The sequence below is a fragment of the Staurois parvus genome, unplaced genomic scaffold (assembly GCF_062004578.1).
Source record: "Staurois parvus isolate SC_StPar_1 unplaced genomic scaffold, SC_StPar_1.0 ptg000436l, whole genome shotgun sequence".
In the NCBI taxonomy this organism is placed as follows: Eukaryota; Metazoa; Chordata; class Amphibia; order Anura; family Ranidae; genus Staurois; species Staurois parvus.
Window position 1 is genome coordinate 225937 of NW_028318232.1, and position 25645 is coordinate 251581.

Below are 25645 nucleotides of genomic sequence, written 5' to 3' on the forward strand. Positions count from 1 at the left end.
CAGAGGCTCTATAGCCAGGGCAAAGAGCAAGGGGGACAGAGGACAGCCCTGTCTCGTGCCTCTAAAGATCGGAAACTGAGCTGACCTGTGCCCCAGATACCTAATTCTGGCCGAGGGCTCTCGATACAGCGAGAAGATCCAGGTTAAAAAGTGTGGGCCAAAACACCAACGGTGCAAAATATAGTTGAGGTATGGCCATGAGACTGTATCGAATGCTTTCCGGATATCTAAGGACAGGAAACAGGCGGGAATATTGCGAGACCTGGCTAAATTTGCCAAAAGAGATGCACGTCTGATGTTATCTCCCGCTTGTCTAGTTGGGATAAAGCCCACTTGGTCGTTATGAATTAGAGAGCCAATACACAGGTTAAGACATGAAGAGAGGATTTTTGCTAACAGTTTGATATCAATGTTAAGGAGAGAGATTGGCCTATAATTGGATCACTGTGTGTCATCAGAATTTGGCTTTGGGATCATTGAAATGTTCGCTTGTACTGTTTCATGGTTGAAGGTTTGGCCAGATAGTAAAGTGTTAAAAGCATTAGTGAGGATAGGTGTGAGGAGATGAAATTTTTTATAGTAAGTGGCTGAGAAGCCATCTGGTCCTGGGTGTTTACGTAGTTTTAGACTTTTAATAGCATCTAAGGTTTCGGCTGGGGAGATGGGTTGCTCAAGTGTCGCTAATTGGCACTCTGAGAGTTTCGGGAAAGAAATGGAAGTTAGAAGGGTATCAGCTTGTGTGGGGTCAAAAGGTGTGGAAGAAGAATAAAGCTGTGACAGGTGTTTATGGAAAGTCTGTAGAATGTGTTCTGGGTTACTAGTGAGGTTGCCAGAAGAGGTGCGTATCCGGATAGGTCTAGTGAGCTGGTTGAGCCTGCGAAGTGAGAGGGCCAGGAATGTATTGGATTTATTTGCCCTAGTATAATATTTGTGCCTAGATCTATGGAGTGGGAGTTCCGCTTGATCTGTGAGAAAGAGATCTAGAGCCAATCTAGATTGCTCCAGGGCCTCACGGTTGGTAGGCGTAGGAGCCGCCTGGAAGGCTTGATGGGAACGATCATAGGTTTGCTCCAGTGAGAGATGTTGTTGTCTTTTGGTTTTATTTAAGAAGGATGCTTTGCTAATGCAAAACCCTCGCAATACCGGTTTATGCGCTTCCCATAACAGGAGAGGGGAAATATCAGGCGATTGGTAAGGAGAAAAATAGTCTTTAAGGGCTGCTTCGATTTCTAGACAGTGAGCTGGATTTGCAAGCAGGTAATCGTTAATGATCCAAGAGGATTCAGCGGGGGGATGGGGCTAACAAGGTCATAGTCGTGAATACGACGCAATGGTCAGACCAAGGGATTGAAATTATTTCAGAAGTCAGGAGCCGGGGGGGAAGAGGCGGTGGTAATGAAAATATGATCTATCCTGGAGAATGACTGGTGGGGGTGAAAATAGAAGGTGTATTGGCGTTTAGTCTGGTTGAGTTCCCGCCATGTATCTATCAAAGAATAACGTTGTAGTATGGCTTGGAAGGTTTATTTAGAGGCAGGGACAGGGAATGGTTGAGGAGATTTGTCAAGAAAGGGATATATTACACTGTTAGAGTCTCCGCTAACAATTAAAGTTCCGCGCTTATGATGGTCTATAACCGAGAGTATGTGGGAAAGGAATGGTAAAGGGTCTTGGTTTGGGGCATAGTATGCAACAATGGTGACATCTACGTCTAGGAGTTGCCCTACTAACAGGAGGTAACGACCCTCCGGGTCTTTGATTTTGGTGCATAGCGTGAAAGGTGTTGTGCGATGGAAGGCAATCAGTACCCCCCTGCGTTTGGTGGTGGCAGAGGCTGTATAGACCTGAGGATATCAAGGGCCAAAAAAAAACAAAAACAAAAACAAAAAACACTTAGGGGTGGAGTTGGGAGTGAAGTGTGTTTTCTGTAGACAGACCACGTGAGCTTTAAGCGTAGCAAAGGTTCGGAAAGCCTTTTTACGTTTCTGTGGAATATTAAGGCCCTGTACATTCAGGGTAAGGATATTTAACGAGCCCATGGGGAAGGTGCATAGTGGTTTGGATAGCATGGCACTACCGCCTGACGATTACTGTGGGGGATGAGAACGTTGGAGTATGTTGCGCAAAGTCATGGAGTCATGTTGGGGGGAGGGAGGAGGGGTACGGTATGAGAGAGGTAACATGAAAGAAGGGGTGTAGGAGGCCATTTAAGGCCTAAAAGGTGGGTTCCCAAGGACACCCTGGATCAGGGTGGGCTAGGGAGCAATAGTAGCCCAAATGTTATTAAATAACCAATAACACGGGCTAGGGTGGAGTGTGCAGGTACGCAGAGCATGAGGATGACAGCAATGTGATTAATAAATGGTGGCGAGGTCCCGGTAGAAAAAAAATCCAAGAAAATCAGGGTGTCCCAGACTCAGACGGCACTAGCAGTATTAGTGAGACATCTTGGGTGTAGGGGTGTGGCATCACATGCCGCCAAAGCCTAGGCTCCCAAATATAAACTAAAATGGAACCCAGGAGGGCGGGTGCAGAACAATCCCCAGGTTGCGGGGCAACCAAAATTTAACAGGTAGAGGGAGAAAGGATATCAATGGTGTTAACCGCGATGATAGTCAAAAGAGTACACCGTTTGGTGTGTGGCGAAAAAAAAAAAAAAAGATAAGCGTGGGACATAGTTCAGTCCATGGTATCTTGCGAAGATAGGCCCGGAGACGAAAAACGCCCTCTTTTGTGGAGGCTGAGTTGACCGTCCGTGCGTCGTGATGCTAACGCCCTGTGAACTCTATCCAATTCTAATCTTTCGAATGGGATAGCTGGGGAAAGCTCTTAGAACAGAGCTGTTACCGTTGATTGGACATCGACAATCGTTTCCGGAAGGCCACGGATACGTAGGTTTGAGCACCGTGCTCGGTTTTCAAAGTCCTCCAGTCATGTTAATAATGTTGCGTTTTCGTCACGCAGGAGATCAAGGTCATCCGTATGTGTCTGAAGCGAGGCGTCAAGACCGTCTACTCTGTTCTAGGTCCACAGTGCGTTGTTCTAGTTCACGGATTTCCCTAGATAGCGTGGCAGTGATGCAGTCCAAGGTTTGCTTCAAAGCTTTGTGTAGTATTTTTTCAAAGTGTGACAATAGGTCAGGGGGTGTAAGGTCAGGCGTCAGGGCTTGTGCAGGGACATCTGTTTCAGTGTCAGACTCACCCTCAGACGTGCAGGGATGGCTGGGCTGCGGATCCTGCAAGGCTGCATATGCCCCTGCCGCCCGCTTGCTTCCACGAGCTGGGGCGGTGGCCATCTTTGTGGAGGCCTTTGCCAGGACCTCTTTGATTGTTTTGGTTGAAGGGGGGACCTGGTGCTGGGGTGCCCCCTTAACCATTTTGCTGCTTGTCGGGGGGGGGGCTGTTGTGCTGATCTCAGCCCCCCTGCTCTCCCTCCTCAGCCTCGGTGCAGTGTAGACAGCGGTGGGCGGGCCTGTGCACGGCTCACAATGGGGACAGAGTCCCCTGTCGGATTTCTGACCTGTTGCGGAGGATCCGCCGTAGACCAGGGTGGATCAGACCCTGGGAGGGTTGCCTCGGGGATCGGATCCCCCCAGGCTGTATTGCGGGCCGGGACCCACTGCTCCTCGTCACCCGACGGGGAGACGGAGCCTCATTGGGACATGTCCGTCCCGCCGGCCACGCATGCGCACTCCGAAGGTATGGTATTCTGAAGGACGGTTCCTATGTGTCTAGTTGTATGTAAAACTGTCTTGGGAAGGCATCAAGGTGGGGCTATGTAGCAGGATGTGATGTGTAATAGTCATACATTTACATTACTATAGTATCACAAGATAAACAGTATACATTAATAGTAAGTTTCGTTCTCTAGTTGCCCATGAGCCATAAAGTGCGATCACAAAAGACAATGCAAAAAGGTCTCATACTGTGTCAGTTCAGACTTAAGATATCAACCTTATATGAAACCTTGCAAGGAAACATCAATTAAATAAAGCAGTAAGATTCAGGGATGTAGGCCGAGGGCAAACCATCTGGTTAAACTGCATCCCTGAAACCCTGAGAGAAGAGAAATATTGGCCCCAACTGCGGCGTTCCACGTAGTGCAGCAAGCCGTTACCACAGGTGCAGGTCAACCCCAGAATTAGCAAGGTTGTGATTAACTGCTTGAGTGGCATCGTGATTCTGTGGCCTGTTGAGAGTGTGGTCCATAATAATCTATGTACACATATCAGAAACGTGCACAACCATAGAGTGAACCGGTAGTATGCATAACAGTTAAAAAAATCCTATGCCTTAGACATATCTTAACACCTTGGCCAAGGGCAGTTAGGAGGTTTGCATTTGAAGATGGCTTGGAACCTGGGTTTTGAAGGTGATCACACTACATACTGGGAAGAATGTGAAGGCAGCCAAAATATTGGGGGGGGGGGGGGGAAGTGTATGAGTGCATTGCATATAGTATCTCAGGTGTTCATGTGTAAATCTGGGGATGATCATGAATGTGTAGGAAAGTATGGTATTCAGAAAGGTTCCTATGAGTTCATATGTAGTTAAGAAGCTCATGAAGAGACACTATGGGTAGGATGTGTATCAAGGTATGGCATGGTCACACAATAACAGCACCACAGAACCACAATATAAGCATTAAATAAGTGAGAAGGCTCGTTCTGGAATTGCTCATGGACCATAAAATGTGTTCCCAAAGGGCAATTGCGAGAAGGCCTTAATAAACCGTAGCAGTTCAGACTCAAAATCTCAAATCGTATAAAATCCCCTGTATATCAATTGCAAAATGCAGTGAGATTCAGGGATGTAGGCCCACTTCGAGGCAACTGAGCAGTCTGCATCTCTGGATCCTGAACAAAGAGAAACTCCGGTCTCAACCAAGGCTACCAGTACAATGCAGTAGGCCATTACTGTCCAGACAAAAACTCCAGAACCAGTAAGATTATGAACCGTGGTTCTATTAGCACCGTTACAATGCAGCCCGCAGAGAGCAAAAGCTAATATAATATGAGTATATACATTCGAAATTGGCATACATAGGATGAACAGATAGTATACATGAGAGTTAGAACAATCTAATGCGATACACATACCCTAGCATCTTAGCCAAGGTCGGACAGAAGGTTTTCAATTGAAGGTGAAATGCAAGGGTTTAGGAGAAAATCACACTATATATTAGGTCTGGTGTGGAAGTAGCCATAGGATGGGGGAAGGGTGATGCACGGGTGGGTGGGGGAGGGGGAAAGGAGAAGTGTCATTCGTGACGTGCCTTGCGATGAGCTGGTGAAGCTGGTAAACTGTCCCCAATGATGAGCCTTCGTCGTACAGGAGAGGACGAGGTGTGGTGGGATGGTCTGCGTCGCCTTGCTCCGCCAGGGTGTCCAGCGGATTGGGCCTCCATTGGGTCTTCATCTGTCTGAGATGGGAGGTGAGATTCACTGGACCAGTTGGGCAAGTCCACTATTGGGATATCTAGAACCTCGCAGAATGGTGCGATATCTTCCGGGAATCTCAGGATAGCTGATCGCCCCATGTGCGTTGCTGAAAAGCCAAACGGGAATCTCCAGCGATATGCTATACCTCTGGAACGTAGTAGATCCAGTAGAGGGCGTAAATGCTTTCTGCGTTGTAGGGTGAAATGGGAGAGATCTTGAAATAATTTGATTTCTGCTCCGTTATATATCACGCGGTTTCGATCTCGCGCTCTGCGTAATATTTCTTCCTTGAGTCGGAAGTCGACTAAGCAGCAAATTATATCTCTCGGGGGATCAGTACCCCTACCTTTAGGACGTAGAGCCCTATGGAGGCGTTCGATCTCAATAGGAGGCTCCTGTGGTCTTTCCAAAAGATCATTAAAAATGGTTAAGAGCATTTGGGTGCGTTGGCCCGATTCATTTGCTTTAGGGACACCACGTACCCTTAAATGATGTCGTCTTCCCCTATTGTCCAGGTCCTTGATATGACGATCAAGCTCTCTTAGGTGCATAGTGTGTGTATCTACCAGTTTGCACATATCATGGATGGCAAGGTCTTGCGTGATAACTTTATCCTCCACTGCTTCAAGCCTTTGAGCTACTGCCTGCATATCGATATGTAGTTCTACAATTGCTGCAAAGAGGGTCTCTTTAATATCTGATGCTACTGCTTTCAAATCCCATATAGTGAGAGGGGAGGCTGCAGAATGGCAGGCTGTGGGTGCTGAGGCTGGGCTCTTGCTCTGCAAGTGGGACACTTTGTGAAGCGAGTGGGAGGAGGCAGCATGCGAGGAGGCCTCAGTGTGCTCTGGGGTCTGGGACCAGAATAAATCCGGAATGCTGCGACTGGCAGGTCTGCTCGTCTGGTGGGGAGACCGCGATCATGGGGCGGCGGGTCTCCTATCCGCTTTCCCCATGTCAGCGGTGTCTCTCCCTGCTATGGTCATGTGTTCCTACCTCCGTGTGTCAGGGCTCTGGGCACTAAGCTGCCATCTTCTCTGGGCGCGTTGTGATTATATGCAATTTGCAGGCCACCACAAGCCTCCAGGCACAATAGGGGCTGTGTGTATGATGATATAGGCCTCCGGGACTACAGACACCAGTCACAGTCCCCGGAGCACCAGCAGAGGTAGGCCGCAGTAGGCTCCAAAAGGCCAGGTATGCCAGCTGCTATTGAGATGGACCCAATCCGATTCGCTACCCTCATCCAGGCACGGGGAGGGTTGGGAGGATCTCCAGTGTCCACCAAAGGCTCTCCGCTGCCTGAATGGTAGCTGATTATAGGTGGAGGGTGTGATGCGGTAGGTCACTGTAGGCCCCGCCAGGCTGGGCACAATCGTCACCACAGAGAGGGGCCAGAGACACCCTGCCTCACTCCTCCAGGTGCTGGGAGGATCTCTGGAGCCCACCAGAGGCCCTTCAGTGCCCGGATGGCGGCGGATTATAGGGGGAAGGTGCGATGCGATATGCCGCAGTAGGCCTCGCCAGGCCGGGCACGATCAGTGCCTCAAAGAGGGGCCAGAGACACCCCGCTCTACTCCTCCTGATGCGGGCAGGGTTGGGGAGACCTCCGGTGCCCACCGATAGTTCACCGCTGTCTGGATGGCTGCAGATTCAGATGAGAGGCACCAGAGCCTGTGATTATGTGTCCGCCCTGGTCGCCATCTTGGACACGGCCCCCGACTTTTTTTTTTTTTTTTTTGATTGGTCACAGCAGGTCACATGGTATTGGCAACGGGGCCGGTACTCAGATCTGTCATCGGCCGTGTCCAAGGTACACGGTCGGTGACAGATCGCACTGCTGCGCGGCTCTGCAGGCAAGCAAACTGCGCATGCCCAGGAGGACGCCATATGGCGTCCACCCGGAACACTAATAGATTTTGCACGGCGCCATTCGGCCATTGCCGGCTAATGGTTAACCAGAACACTCAAGTCTTTCTTTACCACTGCTAGGAGGTGGCTAGGGGGCAGAGACAAGGGTGACTCAGAAGGGGGGAATTCCTGCACCTGTTCTCTGAGAAAAAATGGAAATGGTACTTTTCTCTTTCAATAGATTTTTATTTTCAATTTTAATAAAATACAAACACCTCCCTGAATTGCACAGGAGGAAAAAGGAAAACAAAACAAAAAAAAGTGCAATATTTCCATCAATGAAGACATATAGGCACATTCCAATGTGACCACCATAAGTAAGGGTACAATAGTACCAATCTGACAGTATATAAAAGGTTCCTCATGGGATTATATGTTAACAATAACAGTAATTAAAGAAAATATGGAATGAGAGAAGGGAAAAGAAAATAGAAAAGTGTGAGTAGGACAAGATAGAGAGAAGAGGGAGGGAAAAAAAAAGGGGGTGGGGTAAGAAAAGAGAAAGTAGAGGAGCGCCCCCCTCCCAGGTAGGTGGATTATCCCAATTCACTGAGAATTCGATAGGTATCTAAGCTATGGGACAGAAGAAAAGAGACAGGAGGCGACCGTCTGAGTGTAGTAATAACACTGTATTTAATAGAAAAGGATTAAAAACTCACAAAGGAAGTAATAAAACAAGCTCATCTGTGTATATGAGAGATGACTGTTCCTCAAAACGTCCTGCAGGCGCCACCGGTGGTTGGTGCAATAGCAGCTGGGCTGATGGAGATGGTGAGAGACACTGTAGTGGTCAATCCTACAGAGTGGTGGTGTTGTAGAGGCAATCCAGCGGCGTTTGTGCAGGAAGGAGCCTAGTAACCAGCCTGGAACACACCAGCAGGATGTGACATCACAGGAAGAGCAGAGGGTCAGTAGGGAGGAAGAACACAGACGTGGGAAAGTCAGGCTACGCGCTCGGAGCCTCTAGCTCCTTCTAAAGGTCCTCACCATGGCTGGTTTCATCAGCTGTCCTCTCTCCCTGGCGCTGGCATCTTCAGTGTGGACACCCGGCTGTGACAGCTTGCGGCTTCACAGCTGGGTGCCCACTGCGCATGTGCGAGAAATGCTGAGCTTTTTCCTGTGAGTCGCACGAGGTACCTGTAAATTTAGTGGCCAATATATCCAAAGAAAGGTACACTAGTGAAGAGACCTACAGGATTCTGAGTATGTCAGATGAGAGCAAAGGGGAAGCCTCATTCACAGAATACGAACCTGTAGAGAGCAGCGGCACCCTGACAGATAAGTCAGATGATGGAGAAGAGGTCCCTGCTAAGGTCAGGCATACCCGATTTCATGCCCAGGTTGCTAAGGTGTTAGAATTGTGTGATGATTCTCATATTCAGCAGAGTGCTAGCACTAGTGCCATGCTACCTTTTGGTGAACTGGTGAGCACCAGCAGCCTACTACATTCTGGCTTTTTACATACCAGCACTGCAGTATCACTTGGTGACATGGTGAGTCCCATAAGTGAAGTACAAGCTTGTGAGGTGGCTAGCACAAGTAGTGTACCACAACCACCAATAATGCAAACACAGGTCCGTAGAGCCCATAGTGTGCTCCCGGTCGTGCTTGCAAACCTTAATTGGCAGCCCACAGATTCTGCAGCACCCGTACTTCCCCTATTCACTGCCTAACCCCAAATTCAGGTGGAAACAGCAAATTTAACTAATATTAAGAGTTTACTTGTGAGCCACTGGAGTATATATTATAAACAATTGATATTTATTATGTCACAGGCTCCCTTGCTCACCCTCACAAAATGCGTGCCAACAAAATGAATGCCAACAAAATAATAAATTATAGGGTGCCGCGCTCTATTAAATATCCTAATCTATATGTTAGACAAAACTCTGTACATGATTCCAAGTATATGGTATTCTAATATCTACATGAACTACCACCATAAACATGCATATACAGTATAGCAGTAAAATGCTTACCTGAAACCAGCAGGATTGGTACACCAGCAGGTCACCCTAGGAAATAGCGCAGGCTCACCTGAGGTGCGGGGTCTAAGTATTAATCGGTTTTCACCAGAGCTCCTAGTGGTGGAGATGGATTTGGCTGCGTGTTAATACCAGGTCTCAGATCTCAGGATCACCCCACCAGGGAATGAGCAAGCTGGAAACCAATAGCGGATCAAACAGGTTAGGGATCAAACTGAAGTGGAGTCAGTCACAAGCCAAGGATCGGTCACAAATGGTAGCGGATGAGGCAGAATCTTAGTCAGTAACAAGCCAAAGGTCGATAGCGAAGATGTAGACAGCAGCAGGAAAGGCAGAGGCATGGCTTTTATCAGGAAGTTCATGGGAGGAGCAAGGAGTTCAACGGTTCAACAGAAAACAAGGCACAAGGCAGGATTGTCCAATAGATCTGGCAGAGTGTTGTCCAGCATCCCAGGTAGCTCAGTGAGAAGAAACATTGTCTCTCACCGCAGAAGGCCCAGGTTCGATCCCAGGCCCTGACAGTACTCCCCTCCTCACAGGACGTCTCCTGGATGTCTTAGGAACAGGCTTGTGGGGAAACCTCTGGTGGAATTCTCTTGTTAATCTAGGAGCATGGACATTTTCCTCAGGCTCCCAAGAATTTTCCTCTTGCCCATATCCTTCCCATTGGACAAGATATTGCGTTTTTCCTCTAAACATCCTAGAGTCAAGAATCTTTTCCCACCACATATTCTTCTTCACCCTGTACCTCAACAGGTGGAGGAGGTGGAAGAATTCTTCCAGAGAAAGGATTTTCATGAAATGGTTTGAAAAATGATGCATGAAAAACAGGGTGAATCTTCATACTGTCAGGAAGTTTTAAGCAAAAGGTGACTGGGTTGATCTGAGCAGAAATCTGGAAAGGTCCCACAAACTTTTGGCCCAACTTTGCAGATGGAACATGAACCTTCAGATTTTTAGTAGATAGCCAAACCTTGTCGCCCACGTGAAAGGTAGGAAGTGATCTGCGATGACTGTCGGCAGCCTTTTTATAACATTCCTGAGCCTCCCCCAAGGTCCTCATCAACTTCGCCTGAATCTCCTGCAATGTAGTTAATCTGTTGGCAACAGCAGGAATTTGAGTTGCGATAGGGAGATCAGGAATAAAAACTGGATGATACCCCGTATTGAGGAAAAAGGGGCTTTGGGAGGTGGAGCTATGTTTAGCATTGTTATAGGCAAACTCTGCCGTAGGTAAATAGTCCACCCAGTCATCCTGAAGATAACTGACAAAACACCGAAGGTACTGTTCTAAAGTTTGATTGGTCCTCTCTGTCTGACCATTAGACTGTGGATGAAAAGCAGAGGACAGGTTAACAGTTACCCCTAAAGCTGAACAAAAGCTTTTCCAAAATTTTGATGTAAACTGTACTCCTCTATCAGATACCACATCATCAGGAATTCCATGTAATTTAAAAACATCTCGAACCATCAACTCTGCAGTTTGTTCAGCAGAAGGTACCCCCTTAACAGGTATGAAATGAGCCATTTTAGTAAGGCAGTTCACGACTACCAAGATAGTAGTCATTTCTTTTGAGGGAGGTAATTGTCCATAGAAATTGACCCCCAAGGTCTTGATGGAACAGGAAGTGGCTGGAGCAACCCCAAAGGAGAAGCTCGGGGTGTCTTATGACGTGCGCACGTCAGACAAGAGGCCACATAGCGTTTGATATCCTTCTTGTAACTAGGCCACCAGAAGGAACGTGACAGAAAGTCATCAGTTTTGAAATCCCAAAGTGTCCTGCCAGTTTGGAGTCATGAACTAATTTGAGGACTTCCACCCGAGCAGACTCTGGTACATAGAGACGATGTGCTAGAGTCCAAAAGCCGTTCTTGTACTCAAGGTTTATGTCCCTAGGAGGATCCCTGAGAAGTGGGTCATTCTCATACCCCTCTTTGAGAAGACTCAAGAATGTTTTTGCACTTGTGGCCCCTAGGAAGTTCTTTTGAGTTAGGATTGAACATTTGGAGTTTCCCTCCTAGGGAGGCTCAGACAGCATCCTTGATAAAGCATCGGCCTTACCATTCCTCGATCCAGGTCGATATAACAAAATTGAATCTGAAAAAGAATAAAGACCAGCGTGCTTGTCTGGAAGACAGTCTCTTGGCCGAGCGAATGAATTCCAGATTTTTATGGTCAGTGAGAACAGTTACAGGATGATTAGCCACTTCTAGCAGATGCCTCCATTCAGAAAAGGCTTCCTTAATTGCCAGTAGCTCTTTATTCCCAATGTCATAATTTCTTTCGACTGAGAAAATCAAACGAGAAAAGTAGGCACAAGGATGAAGCTGCATTTTTTTCATCACTTCGCTGAGAGAGGATAGCACCCACAGCAGAATTGGAAGCATCCACTTCCACTATAAAGGGTAGTTCAGGATCGGGATGTACCAAAATTGGTGCGGAAGTGAAAAGAGTTTTCAGCTTTTTAAATGCAGCCTGTGCCTCAGGGGTTCACATGAAGGGTATCCCCTTCTTCGTCAGCTGTGTGATTGGAGCTATCACTTTAGAAAAATTTCTTATAAATTTTCTGTTAAAGTTGGAAAACCTGACGAAACGTTGAATTTCCTTAACATTTCCAGGGGCTGACCAATCTACCACTGCTTTGATCCTCTCGGGATCCATGCTCACTCCCTCTGGAGAAATGATATAGCCTAAGAACTGGATCTGGGTTTGTTCAAACTCCCATTTCTCCAATTTAATGTAAAGTCTATTTTTCCTTAATCTTTCAAAGACGGTGCAAACATGTTTGCGATGCTCCTCCCAATTATTGGAAAAGATAATATCATCCAGATAGGCAATTACAAATTACGAAAACATTGTTGATAAAATGCTGAAACGTTGCAAAGTCCAAACTGCATCACCAAGGATTCGAAATGCCCATACCTGGTTCTGAAGGTGGTTTTCCATTCGTCTCCTTGAGGTTATATGCCCCTTGTAAATCAAGTTTTGTAAAGATTTTGGCAGAACGAAGTCTTTCCAACATTTCTGAGATCAAGGGTAATGGATAGCGGTTTTTAATAGTGATTTTATTCATGTCTCTGTAGTCAATGCATGGACGCAAGGTGGAGTCTTTCTTTTCAACGAAGAACAGGGCTGCTCCTGCAGGAGAAGTTGAGAGTCTAATAAAGCCCTTCTCCAAATTCTCATCGATCCACACCCTGAGTACTTTTAATTCAGGTTCCAACAGATTGAACAGGCGGCCAAAAGGTATTTCTGCCCCTGGGAGCAGCTCAATGGGGCAATCATATGGGCGATGAGGGGGTAATTGATCCGCATTTTTCTTGTCACAGACATCCCGGAACTCATGGTAATGTGTGGGCAAATTGTCATGACTGGATAGCCACTATATCACTTTACTATTCCTTGGTTTGTGACGAACTTGGTCGGCAAGGTTTTTTGCAATATTTTTTACAGGAAACAAGGCACAAGGCTCAACAGGAAACAAGCACAAGGCAGGATTGTCCAATAGATCAGGCACAGTGTTGTCCAGCATCCCAGGTAGATCAGTGAGAAGAAACATTGCCTCTCACCACAGAAGGCTCAGGTTCGATCCTGGGCTCTAACAACTATCTAGTAATCATCAGATGGTGAATAAGGCCATATGAACTACAGTCAATGAGTGACACAGAGGTGGGAAAAACCAGGATAGCCATAGGTGCAAGACTGCTCATGGGTCTAGCCCAATAAGCAGGATCACGCACATAGCAGAAAATCCACCCCTGGTGCCGCCCCCTATCAGCAACAGAAGTGGGGCCAACTAAGCAAAGCTAACATGTCCACAAGGGCCTAGGCCCCAGTAAAAAAGGTAATGTATCACGTGACTACTCAGGATCTGGAATCTAACAAAAAAGAGCACTCAAGGGTAATGTCGCCTGTACTGCAATAATGGGAAAAAAGTAGAAAATGCCACAGGATACAAAATGTCAGCTCACAGAGACTTCCTGGAAACATTGAGCCTGAAGAGATCAAAGTGCTTGAGAGCTGTTTTGACTCAAGGGAGGTGACTTGCGTGAATATTGGGATCCCCGCAAAAATGTAGGGATAGAGGCCTCCTCAGCCTGGGATTGTGACAAGTCAAGTTTCAGTTCCTGGAAGTGGCGACGAAGATCCGCAGGAGAAGAAGCCTGGAACTAACTACCTTGATAGGAAAAGGAGAGCTTAAACAGAATGTGGAGATTATCCCTATGTGCCCTATTCTCTACATCTTCCAATTTATCCTTTAACGTGTCCAGCTCTGCATGTAAATCCTCCACCTCCTGCTCATGGCCTTCCAGGACTGTAGTTGCCAGATCCATACGCTGTTCTAATTGATGAGCACGACGACCCAATTCCTTTAGACCTTTTACCAGATTGGAGGACAGCTTGCGAGAGGCAGCTGTAATCTCTTCCCACACAATGGAGCAGAATTTTTGTAATAAAGCTTCAGGATTGTGCTCAAGAGAACTAGTTAAAACAGAGGGAAACTGGTGTTGACTATCCTCACCTGAGTCCAGATCCCCTGTGAGCCGCGTGGTGTCATCAGGCTCGGGAGGGCTGGGCACCATCTTGTCGGGCTGTCGGAGCAAGGAGTCTTTTTGCTGGGCCAGGTGTTTTGGCTTAGTGTGCTGGATTGCCTCAGTAGGCCTCGATCCTCCGGATCCACGTATGGAGCTCCAGCCAGCTTCAATCTCCCCTCCGGTCGTCAGCCGCAGCTCAAAGGGGGTCCTCGATGCTAGCGAGGCCCAAAGCGCTAGCTGCAGGTCCTGGGTATAGCGTAGGCCAGGTCAGGGCCTCGGTTAGGCCATGACAGGCCTCATAGGCCATGATCCGCCAGAATCGCGGGTGGGGGTCAATCTGACCCGGGTCCCTTCAGCGGTCGGCAGCTGATGTCCACGGGGATCCCCAAGATCAGTGGGACCCCGCTGTGTCCAGGATGGACACTGATTATATGAGAGGCAGCGGAGCTCTCCCCCCAATGCGACCACTCCCACCGACATCTTGGACACACCCCCCCAAGGGATTTCTTTTTAGGTTTTAATGCTGATGAACCTTGTAACTGGGGATGGGTATAGGACTCGGGATACTCCAATAAGTGTAAGTTCCAAAGAGGAGTATGTGGACCCCAACAACTGCTGTATTCTCAATCTAAGCCAGGAGGTAGGAATGTAAACATTTGGAGTAGATAACAGAAAAAGCTTACAGGTGATGGTTGCTAAGTGGTTTCCAACTATTTTCTACGGCCCTGTCCAGCTCTCCTAGAGTAACTGCCTGTCTCTTGGAATCTCAATGTTCTTGTGACTGTGCTGGGAGACACAGCAAACCTTCTGGCAATGGCATGTATTGATGTGCCATCCTGGAGTAGTTGGACTGCCTGTGCAACCTCTGTAGGGTCCAGGTATCATCTCATGCTACCAATAGTGACACTGACCCTAGCCAAATGCAAAACTAGTGAAAAACAGTCAGAAAAGATGAGTAGGGAGAAAAATGTCAGTGGCCTCCACCTCTAAAACCATTCCTGTTTTGGGGGGTCGTCTCATTGTTGACCATCTAGTACACCTGTTGTTAATTTCATTAACACCAAAGCAGCTGAAACTGAATAATAACCCCCTTGCTACTTAACTGACCAGAACAATATCCCAGGAGTTTAATTGAATTGATGCTATACTCTGATTAAAAAGTGTTCCTTGATAATTTAATGTTAATTTTTTTGATATATATGCTGTGATATACTGGCCTCCTGGATCCATATCCCGCTTCCTGCATGACTTTTCCTCCTGGCTACCCTTCTTCCTCTCCTCTGAGCTACCCACCATCATCCTTGGGAATTTCAACATCCCTGTCAACCTCGATAACCCGGCCACATCCCATCTCCTCCACATAACCTCCTCCTTTGCACTTGCACAATGCATACAATCCACCACCCACTCCGACGGTAATATCCTTGATCTCGTCTTCTCCAACCGCTGCGCTCCCCACAACCTCACTAACACCCCCTTCCCTCTCTCTGACCATAACCTGATTACCTTCTATATCTCCTTGTCCTCCAACGCCTACCCCTCCAAATGTCACACTACTACCAGCCGTAACCTCCGCAACCTTAACCCTGCCCCCCCCCCCCACTCTGCAGCTGATCAACTCCATGACAGCATCCTCCCCCTGTCCTGCCCCGACTTGGCTATGACTGCCTACAACAATGTGCTGTCAACAGCCCTTGACTCACTAGCGCCTTTAACCACACGCAACAACAGACCCCGACCGCTCCAGCGCTGGCAGACTGATCACACCAAAACCCTCAAACGACACAGTCATGCCCTGGAGCCACTATGGCGCAAAACCAAATCCCAACAAGCCTTCACCCGCTACAAATCTGCCTTCCACACCTACACCTCCTCCCTCCACGCAGCCAAACAAGCCTACTTCCTGACTCTCATCAAGGCCCTCTCCTCCAATCCTCGCCGACTCTTCTCCACCTTCAACTCTCTACTCTCGCCACCGCCACCTCCACCCAGCACCTCACTGACTGCCCTTGAGATTGCCAATCACTTCAAAACAAGATTGACACAATTTTCAAGGACATCGCCGCAACTCACATGCCCTCTCAACCCGTCCCCTCTCACACAGCTACCCCCTCATCCCCCCTCTCCCTCGACATAACCCGCAGGGACTTCGTTGCTGCTCAAACTCCCTCCAACCCTGTTCCCCCTCACTCAGCTACCCCCTCATCACCCCTCTCCCACGGCCCCACCACTGCTCTGACCTCCACTTCCACCCCACCCTTCATTCCTCATACTGAAGCCCCCCCAACACTTCACACCTTTGACCTTACTACCACTGAGGAAGTCTCCAAGATCCTCTCTGATGCCCGCCTCACCACCTGCCCCCTCGACCCTGTCCCCTCACAACTCCTACAACCTCCCTCCCGCTCCATCCTACACTTCCTCATCCACATCTTTAATCTCTCTCTCTCCTCCGGCACTTTCCCCTCCCCTCTGAAACATGCACACATCACCCCTATACTTAAAAAGCCCTCCCTGGACCCCAATGACCCGAACAACCTCAGACCCATCTCCCTGCTCCCATTTACATCCAAACTCCTCGAGCGCCTAGTCTACACCCGCCTATGCTCTCACCTCAATGACAACAACCTCCTCGACCCCCTACAGTCCGGCTTCCGTCCCCTACACTCCACCGAAACTGCCTTACTCAAACTCTCCAACGACCTGCTAACCGCCAAAGCTAATGGCCACTATTCAGTGCTCCTACTCCTTGACCTCTCTGCAGCCTTCGACACAGTCGACCACCCCCTCCTCCTCAAAAAAACTACACTCCCTTGGCCTCAGAGATTCTGCTCTCTCCTGGCTCTCATCCTACCTGTCACAACGCTCTTTCAGCGTTACCTATAATGCTACCACCTCCCCCTCACTCCCCCTCTCTGTTGGGGTCCCTCAAGACTCCGTCCTTGGGCCCCTCCTCTTCTCCATCTACACCTCCTCCCTTGGCCAACTCATACATTCTCACGGCTTCAACTACCACCTATATGCCGACGACACACAAATCTATCTCTCAACCCCCCCACCTCACCCCCTCAGTCTCTGCCCGAATCACACACCTACTGAGCAAAATATCTGGATGTCGCTCCACTTCCTTAAACTGAACCTCTCCAAGACCGAGTTTCTTGTCTTCCCCCCAGCCCGGACACCACCCCCCATTGACTTCTCCATCATGTCCAACAACGCCACCATCAAACCTGCCCCGCAGGCCAGAGTATTTGGTGTCATTCTGGACTCCAACCTATCCTTCCAGCCCCAAGTCCAATCTTTAACAAGCTCGTGCAGACTCCACCTCTGCAACATCGCCAAAATCCGCACGTTCCTAACCCCAGAAACCACTAAACAGCTCATCCACTCCCTCATCATATCACGACTCGATTACTGCAACTCCCACCTTACTGGCCTGCCTTGCCGCTGGCTATCCCCGCTTCAGTCGATCCTGAATACGGCAGCCAGACTCATTCACCTTTCCAACCGCTCCATCTCCACCACCCCCCTCTGCCAATCCCTCCACTGGCTCCCGATTGCGCAACGGATCAAATTCAAAATCCTAACACTGACGTACAAAGCTGTCCACCATACTGCCCCGAACTACATCACTGACCTAATATCCAAGTACCACCCAGCACGCACACTCCACTCCTCACAAGACCTCCTTCTCTCTAGTTCCCTGGTCTCCTCCTCCCATGCACGCCTCCAGGACTTCTCCAGGGTGTCACCCATCCTCTGGAACTCCCTGCCCCAACCCATCAGATTATCACCTACTCTCCTCTCCTTTAGGCGCACCCTGAAAACCCATCTCTTCAGGGAAGCCTACCCCACCCCCTGCTAACACACCGACCTCCTCCACTCTTCCTACCACTCCATCCCCCACAGCTATCTCCTCTTGTACCTCCCTCCTAGATTGTAAGCTCGAAAGAGCAGGGCCCTCAATCCTCTCATGTTTTGCATTGTATTGTTATTGTTCTGTCACATGTTCTGTCCCCCTTTGTAATGTACAGCACTGAGCGAACTATCGCTGCTTTATAAATACTGTATAATAATAATAATAATAATATATATAATTTTTTTTTTTTCTGGGTCTTGAGTATGCAGTCTAGTTTTGGTCACCAATTTTCAGTACAGATATCCTTGAATTGGAGAGAGTCCAGAGAAGGGCAACAAAGCTAATAAGGGGGCTGGAGGGCCCTAGTTATGAGGAACGGCTACAAAAATTAAACTTATTCTTCCTGGAGAAGGTGCTTAAGAGGGCAACTGATTACAATATACAAATCTTTAAATGGTCATTCTAGCATTGGGAGGAAACTATTTAATCTAAGATCACTATAAAAGACACACAATGAAGTTGGACAACAGGCAGTTCTATCTTAAACATTGGACGTCTAATTGACCCCCTTTGCTTAGAAGCATAGAAAAGTGACTGCAGAAAAAAATACCAAGTGGTCCATTGAGTCTGCCCTTTTATTTTTTTTATAAATGGGTGTTTTTGTATTTTTTTTGTTAACTTTTTGGCCTGACTATAGATCTACAGTATGTTTGTTCCAAGCATGTTTGAAGCCACCTACTGTTGACTGACTCACTACCTCTGCTGGAATTCTATTCCAAGTATTAAATACCCTTTCAGTAAAATAATACTGTCTAAGATTAATTTTGAACTTGCCTCCTGTTAGTTTGAGGTGTTCTTGATATTGGTTTGAGAATCCTGTCCTCTTGAACCTTATCCAGCTCCTTGATGTGTTAAAGGTTTCAATCATGTCTCCTCTTTCCCTTCTTTCCTCTAGATGATACATACTATATTTATTTCTTGAAGTCTGTCCTGATTTGTTTTAACTAAAGATTTATATAGAAGAATCAGGACCTCCTTCCTCTTACTGGCGACCCTTCTGGTGATGCATCCTAGAATTCTATTCACTTTTCCCACTGTGCTCATTTTGCAATAATCTAAGAAAAGAACTCCCAAATATTTTTCCTCTGTAGTGCTGGCCAACACTGTACCCCTAATCTTGTACCCTGTCAATTGATTCCTTTCCCCTAGGCAAATTATTTTATATTTAGAAACCTTGAACTGCAGTTTCCACTGTTTTGACCAATTTTCCAACAATGCCAAAGTATGTTCCATGTTACAGACACCTCCATGGATATCATACCTTTTTGTCATCAGCAAAAAGGCTTACCTTATCCAACAACCCTTTAGTTATATCATCTACATATAGATTAAATAGAACAGGACATTGTTCAGAGCCTTGTGGTACACCACTAGTGACTGGTCTCTAGTTTTTCTTCCTTTTACTCTTAATAATTTGCCAGGCATATAATCTAGTTGCCTCCTGGCATTTAATATAGTTGCCTCCTTTGCCACTGATTAAAGTGATTGTAAACTAATTTATTTAGTTTAAAATAGAAATGAAAGGTAAAACATCTGTGTATACAGTAGATATAAAAAAAAAACATTATAAATACCCTTTTCCCCCTGTTTTAAATAACCAATCACTTAGCCCTGAAGCTCTTTATGCAGTTTAGGATAGGGAGCTGGTGGAGAAACAGTGGCACACTGATCTTCCCAGGGAAAGGCTGTGCAGGAAGGGAATGTCAGGACAAGTGTGATCATTGGAGGGGAGCAGGCTCAGTTCCCAGCACAACTAGAGAACTGACCACAGTGTGCTCTCCTGCTTAGTATAGTTAGTTTTTAAAAGCAGGTGGACTGGCAGGAACACCTGGGACTTCACACAAAGGAAGCAATATAAAGTAAACAGGATACCTTTTCATACAAGTACATGGTACAGCAGGCACATATAAGGAATATGAAATGTTGGGTTTATATACTCTTTAATGACTCCTGTCATTTTACTGAAACCTTTCAATTATTTTTTTTAGAGATTCTCTCATTTCAGCAAAATTTGTCCTCTTGAAATCAAAAACTTTTGTTTTTGTAAATGATTTGTCAGTTCTTGTTTTAATATCAAACCAAAGACATTGGCGCTCAATAGAACCCACATTTTATCCCACCTCAGCATCAGACAGTCGATCCCCATTTGTCAGTACTGGGTCCAAAATATGATCACCTCAAGTTGGGCTTTTTACTGTTTCAGAGAAACCCCATATATTGCCTCCATTACATCACAGCTCCTGCTTGTAATAGTAGTTTGAGAATTCCAGTTCATGTCAGGCATGTTGAAGTCATCCATAATTAAAACCCCTCCCTTCATTGCAATTTGAGTTATTTCGTCAATCAACAAGTTATCATAGTCTTCAGTCTGTCCTGGGGGTCCATATACTACACCAATTTAAAGTGAATATCCTTCTCTAATTAGAAGGCAGACCCAGAGGGTTTCATTTGTTTTTTGAATTAACGTTAGTGTTCCGCTATTTTTGACTTATGGCAGCTCCACCTCTCCTCTTCCCTACTCTGTTATTCTTGTATAGTGTGTACCCTGGTATAATTATTTACCAATAATGTGAATCATTGAACCATGTCTCTGTAATTGCAGCAAGGTCCAAGTTGTCCCTAGACATAAGAGCTGCCAGCTCACAAAGCTTGTTGCCCACACTATGAGCATTAGTGCATATGACGTGGCAAACATTGCTGTCTACTGCTTTATTTATAGCACCCAAAGCTTTGCATGAAGCGTCTACTCCATCTGACCAGTCCATAGCAATAGAAACACTTACATTTATTTTAACTAGCTGGGGACATAAATGCTCCTAATCAATTTTTCTCTGCCCCCATTTCTCAGTCTCCATAAAGAGTACCATTCACCTGCCCATGCAATTGCATAGGGGGCTTGTTAGCCTCCTTGTGATAGCAATAAATATAAATGAAAAAAACAATAAAAAAGATAAAAAATTTTAATTTTAATAAAGTAAATAAACATCAAAAGCGCCCCCTTCACCCTCATGCATTCAGTGAGAGCAAAAATTATAGGGTCACAATTCATGGTTAACGCTAAACTTATAACCTGTAAAGTCTTTCAAAGCATCACCTATGAAAAAGTTTATGTACTGTTGGCCATTTAACAAGAGCACACAGTTTTGATCCCTGACATGTTTTGTACCTATTTACTTACTTTACTACATCTTTTCACCAAAAATTAATTTGAGTGTGTTTTAGTGTATTTTGTCCTGAAAATATGCATTTGATAAACATTTATGGAAATATTGTGTGATATAAAAAAAATTGCAACATCCATCATTTTAGTTTCCAGAGCCTCTGCTTTCAGAAAAACTGCATTTAATGTTTGAAGGGGGGGGGTTCTAAGTAATTGTCTAGCAAAAATGCTGATTGTAACGTGTTTGAAGAATTAAAGAATTGTCCGAGACATGAAGTGGTTACCAATTCAAAGCCCGGCCAATTCTGACATTTCTCATACGTATAAAAATCAGCATTCTTTTGCTAGAAAAATACTTAGAACCCCCAAAACAATATATATTTACTGAACACTAAATCCCTAGAGAATAAAATAGTGCGTATTGTAATTATTGTATGTCTCACAATATTTACGCAGCGGTTTATCAAGATCAAATGTTCAGGAAAAATACATTAATGAATTTTAGTGCACAAGAAGACAATATAATACCAAATTTTGGTAAAAAAAAAGATGATGCTACACCAAGTAAACAGATACCTAATATATCATGCTTTAAAATTGCATATGCCAGTGAAACGGCGACAAACTATAGTACCTAAAAATCTCCATAGGCAATGCTTTAAAAGTCTTTAAAGGTTGCCAGTTTAAAGTTAAACAGGAGGCCTGGCACTAGAATTATTGCTCTCACTCTGAAGTTTGTAATGATACTTCACATATGTGGTGCTATTACCGTATACAAATGAGTGCGGGACCTACATGTGCATTCATATTTGCATGTAAGCATGAGGGGGCGAGGGCACTTTTTTTTTTCAATTTTATTATTTATTTTATGTAAATTTATTTTTTCACTGTCTCTTTAATAGTTTTTTTTTTTAACTTTATTTTTAACTTTATTGCTATCACAAGGCATGAACAACACCCCTTGTGATAGCATGGGCCATGACAGGTCCTCTTTATGATGAAACCCTAGATCTCTCCTCAGCCTTCCAAAGCAACCAATCAAATTAATATTGGTTTGAATGACTGCTTTATAAGGCAGTAATGGCTTGTAAACAAAGAAACACACCAGAAGTGATGAAATCCTTGTTAAAGGATCCTGCTTAAAATGTAAACATTTATAAATTGACATCTTTACATCTTTGTTTTTACCATTTATTTAGAATATTTTTTTTATACATAAACAGAAAGTGTGTGTGTGAGAGAGAGAGAGAGAGAGAGAGAGAGACTGACATAAGCTTGTGTACTACTGAGCATGAGCTATTGATCTCTGTAAACAACAAACCTTTTCTTTTAACAAAACAGTTAAGATTAGGTTGGTAAATGTTCACCCTCTGGCTTGAAATAGGTAATTATTGCAAATATTAAATGCAATATGAATATTTATTTTTATCTGACTGAAAAAAATGTAATATATAATTTTTTAAATTGTACAATAAAGTCCTAAACAAATTGCTTGAAAGAAAACAAGTAAAATCTAATACATTATACAAACAAATATTATACATTCCCTTTTGAATTTAATTGTGTTAAGAAATGTGAATGCAAGCATAGAGCTGTAATGTTTCTCTTATTTCTTTTTTTGTTTAAATAGAAAAACATATAGCTTTAAACATAGACTATCAGGTCTTCACAACTGATATCTACTCCACACAAGGTTGTTTATCCAGTGGCTGTGAAGGAGTTGAAAAGCTCAAGAATCTTAAAGTAAGTCTTTTCTTAAACAGGAACATATCTCAACTATTAAATGAAGAATTAATGCCTAAAGACATCAATCTATGTTTCTTTTTTTCACAGCACTATAACTCACTAGGTTGTGCAATTCTTGGCCCATCTTGCACCTATGCCACCTATCAGATACTCTCGTGAGTAAGAAATACAGATAAGTATGAAGCAAAATAACTAAATTAATTTGTGACACAAATAGGTAATCATGGTTCATTTATTAAAGCTAGATATTACCTAGAAGTTGTCAGAATATAGAAATGTGCATACATTTTTTCTGCTTTTAACACAATAGAGGCTTTGCTGCACATTTATTAGCTGATACCAAGTGGCACGTTAATCTGTGGAACATCAACATACAGAGTATAAGCTTTAGGGTGCGTTGCCATAACATTTCCAAGACACCTCAAAGTTCATATATAGACAAAACAAATGCACCTGACCCTTACTCCACTGCAATGCATGCAATAAGAAACAAGAGTCAAAAGTGCTGGAAAAATGCAACACCCTCCAATGCACTAAAAGAAAATAAATGCATATCAACACACAAACCAAATCTTTGTGCCTGATAGACATAAATCTATCCTGTGGATTCCCTAAATACATCACTTCGAATGTCACACTTTAAAATGAAAAATGTTTGCAGATCCTCTTTGGTCATTTAAATGGTATGTCTGGACATAATAAGAAAAACAAAATAACGTATGCAATACATCTCGGCAATACATGCACACCGCCACCAGTTTATTCTCTTTAACCACTTCAAGACCGGACACTTTTACCCCCTTCCTGACCAGGGCAATTTTCAGCTTTCAGCGCTATCACGCTTTGAATGACAATTACGCGGTCATGCAACGCTGTACCCAAATGAATTTTTTACCATTTTTTTGAAACAGATAAAGCTTTATTTTGGTGGTATTTATTCACCGCTGGGATTTTTATTTTTTTTGCTATGTAAATGAAAAAGTCCAAAAAGTTTGAAAAAAAGTGTTTTTTTTTATAAAATTTTGCAAATAAATAATATTTAATCATAAATCTTTGCCAAAATTTATTCCGTTATCTTTTTAGTAAAAAAAAAAATCCAAATTAGTTTATAACAAAAATTATAATTTTTAAACATTTTTTTTACATTTTTATTTTATTTTTTTATATTATTTTTTATTTTTTAATTTTTTTTTACATACTGTCACCCTAGCAGTACAGTGTCACCATGGTGACACTGTACTACTTGTGGGGGGTGATGAAGATTTTTTTTTTTTTTTTTTTTTTTACACATTGCTTTTACACCCATATAGGATGTAAAAGCAATCATTTCTCTTTCTCTCTGTGTGCATTCATGCACTCATTGAGAATTACTGAGTGAGCTGTGAGTGGTCACAGCTTGTCACATGGTACAAGCCTGTTGTGAATAGGCTTGTACCATGTGACCTCTGTGATCATTCACAGATTTCACACGTAGTAAGCAATGATGTCACAAATGACATCTTGCTTACTACTTTGCATGTGATCACTGATTGGCCAATCAGTGATCACATGATCGGGACCTCGTACAGAGGTCCCGTCCGACGATCGGTGTGTCACTGTGTTCGGAGGACACAGCGGGCACCAGATCGCGGTGCTGCGCGCTCCCAGGGAGCGCACACAAGCAGGGTGCGGGGAGGCCGTTTATAGACGGCCACCCGACCCTGCAGTGCCACCGTCCGGCCGTTTATATGCAACGGCCGGTCGGGAAGTGGTTAAACTAGCTGCAACTACAGAAACCTATTGAGCACCCAACTTCCTGTAGTGAACTGACAACAATACCCATGCTGCTGCAGAATCCCTAAGATTGTTTCAGCCATGCTCAATTCTCTTTTGCTGTTCTAGAACTCCTTCCCCGTTCCTCATCCCCTATTAAACAAAAAGGTATTGTTCTACAGTCCAGGGGGTAAGATCTACAGCGGGGCTGAAATGACTGCTTGGGATTTCTGTATGGCAGAGGCAGCATTTTCAGCTCACTATTGGAAGTTATCGCCTAAGCTCCCACCTCACCGACCACAACCTCCTTGATCCCCTACAATCTGGCTTCCGTCCCCTACACTCCACCAAAACCGCCCTACTCAAACTCACCAATGACCTGATAACCGCCAAAGCCAAAGGCCACTACTCAGTGCTATTACTCCTCGACCTCTCTGCAGCTTTCGACACGGTCGACCACCCCCTCCTCAAAAAAAACTATACTCTTTGGCTCTCTTCCTATCTATCACAACGCTCCTTCAGTGTTACCTATAACACTGCCACCTCCCCCTCTCTGTTGGGGTCCCCCAAGGTTCTGTCCTCGGGCCCCTTCTCTTCTCCATCTACACCTCTTCCCTAGGTCAACTGATACACTCCCACGGCTTCAACTACCATCTCTATGCCGATGACACTCAAATCTATCTCTCCACCCCTCACCTCACCCCTTCAGTCTCCGCCCGAATCACTAGCCTTCTGAACGACATATCAGACAGAATGTCACTCCACTTCCTCAAACTAAACATTGCTAAAGCCGAGCTCCTAGTTTGCCCCCCAGCCCACGCCCCCCCCGACCTCTCCATCACGACCAACAACACCACCATCAGCCCCACCCCGCAAGCCAAAGTACTAGGTATCATTCTAGACTCCAATCTGTCTTTCCAGCCCCAGATCCAATCGCTGACAAACTCATGCAGACTCCACCCCCGCAACATCTCCAAAATACACTCGTTCCTAACTTCAGAAACCACAAAGCAACTCATCCACTCCCTTATCATATCTCGACTTGACTACTGCATCTCCCTCCTCGCCCGCCTACCCCAACACAGGCTATCCCCGCTTCAGTCTGTCCTAAATTCTGCGGCCAGACGCATCCACCTCACCAACCACTCCGTATCCACCTCCCCCCTCTGCCAATCCCTCCACTGGCTTCCAATTGC

General features: G+C 45.3%; 1 protein-coding gene across 2 annotated transcripts in view; it reads left to right on the forward strand.

Annotated features, from left to right (window-relative positions):
- Positions 1 to 25645, forward strand: part of GUCY2C (guanylate cyclase 2C) — an 879595-nt gene that overhangs the window by 70528 nt on the left and 783422 nt on the right. Inside the window, exons 3-5 of one of the 2 annotated variants that reach the window (XM_089687691.1) lie at positions 540 to 544; positions 22594 to 22694; positions 22785 to 22852. In XM_089687691.1, the coding sequence (XP_089543817.1) occupies positions 540 to 544; positions 22594 to 22694; positions 22785 to 22852 (174 nt within the window). Of the gene's footprint in view, positions 1 to 539; positions 545 to 22581; positions 22695 to 22784; positions 22853 to 25645 lie in introns of both variants that reach the window. The other variant, XM_089687690.1, reaches the window with a different exon arrangement.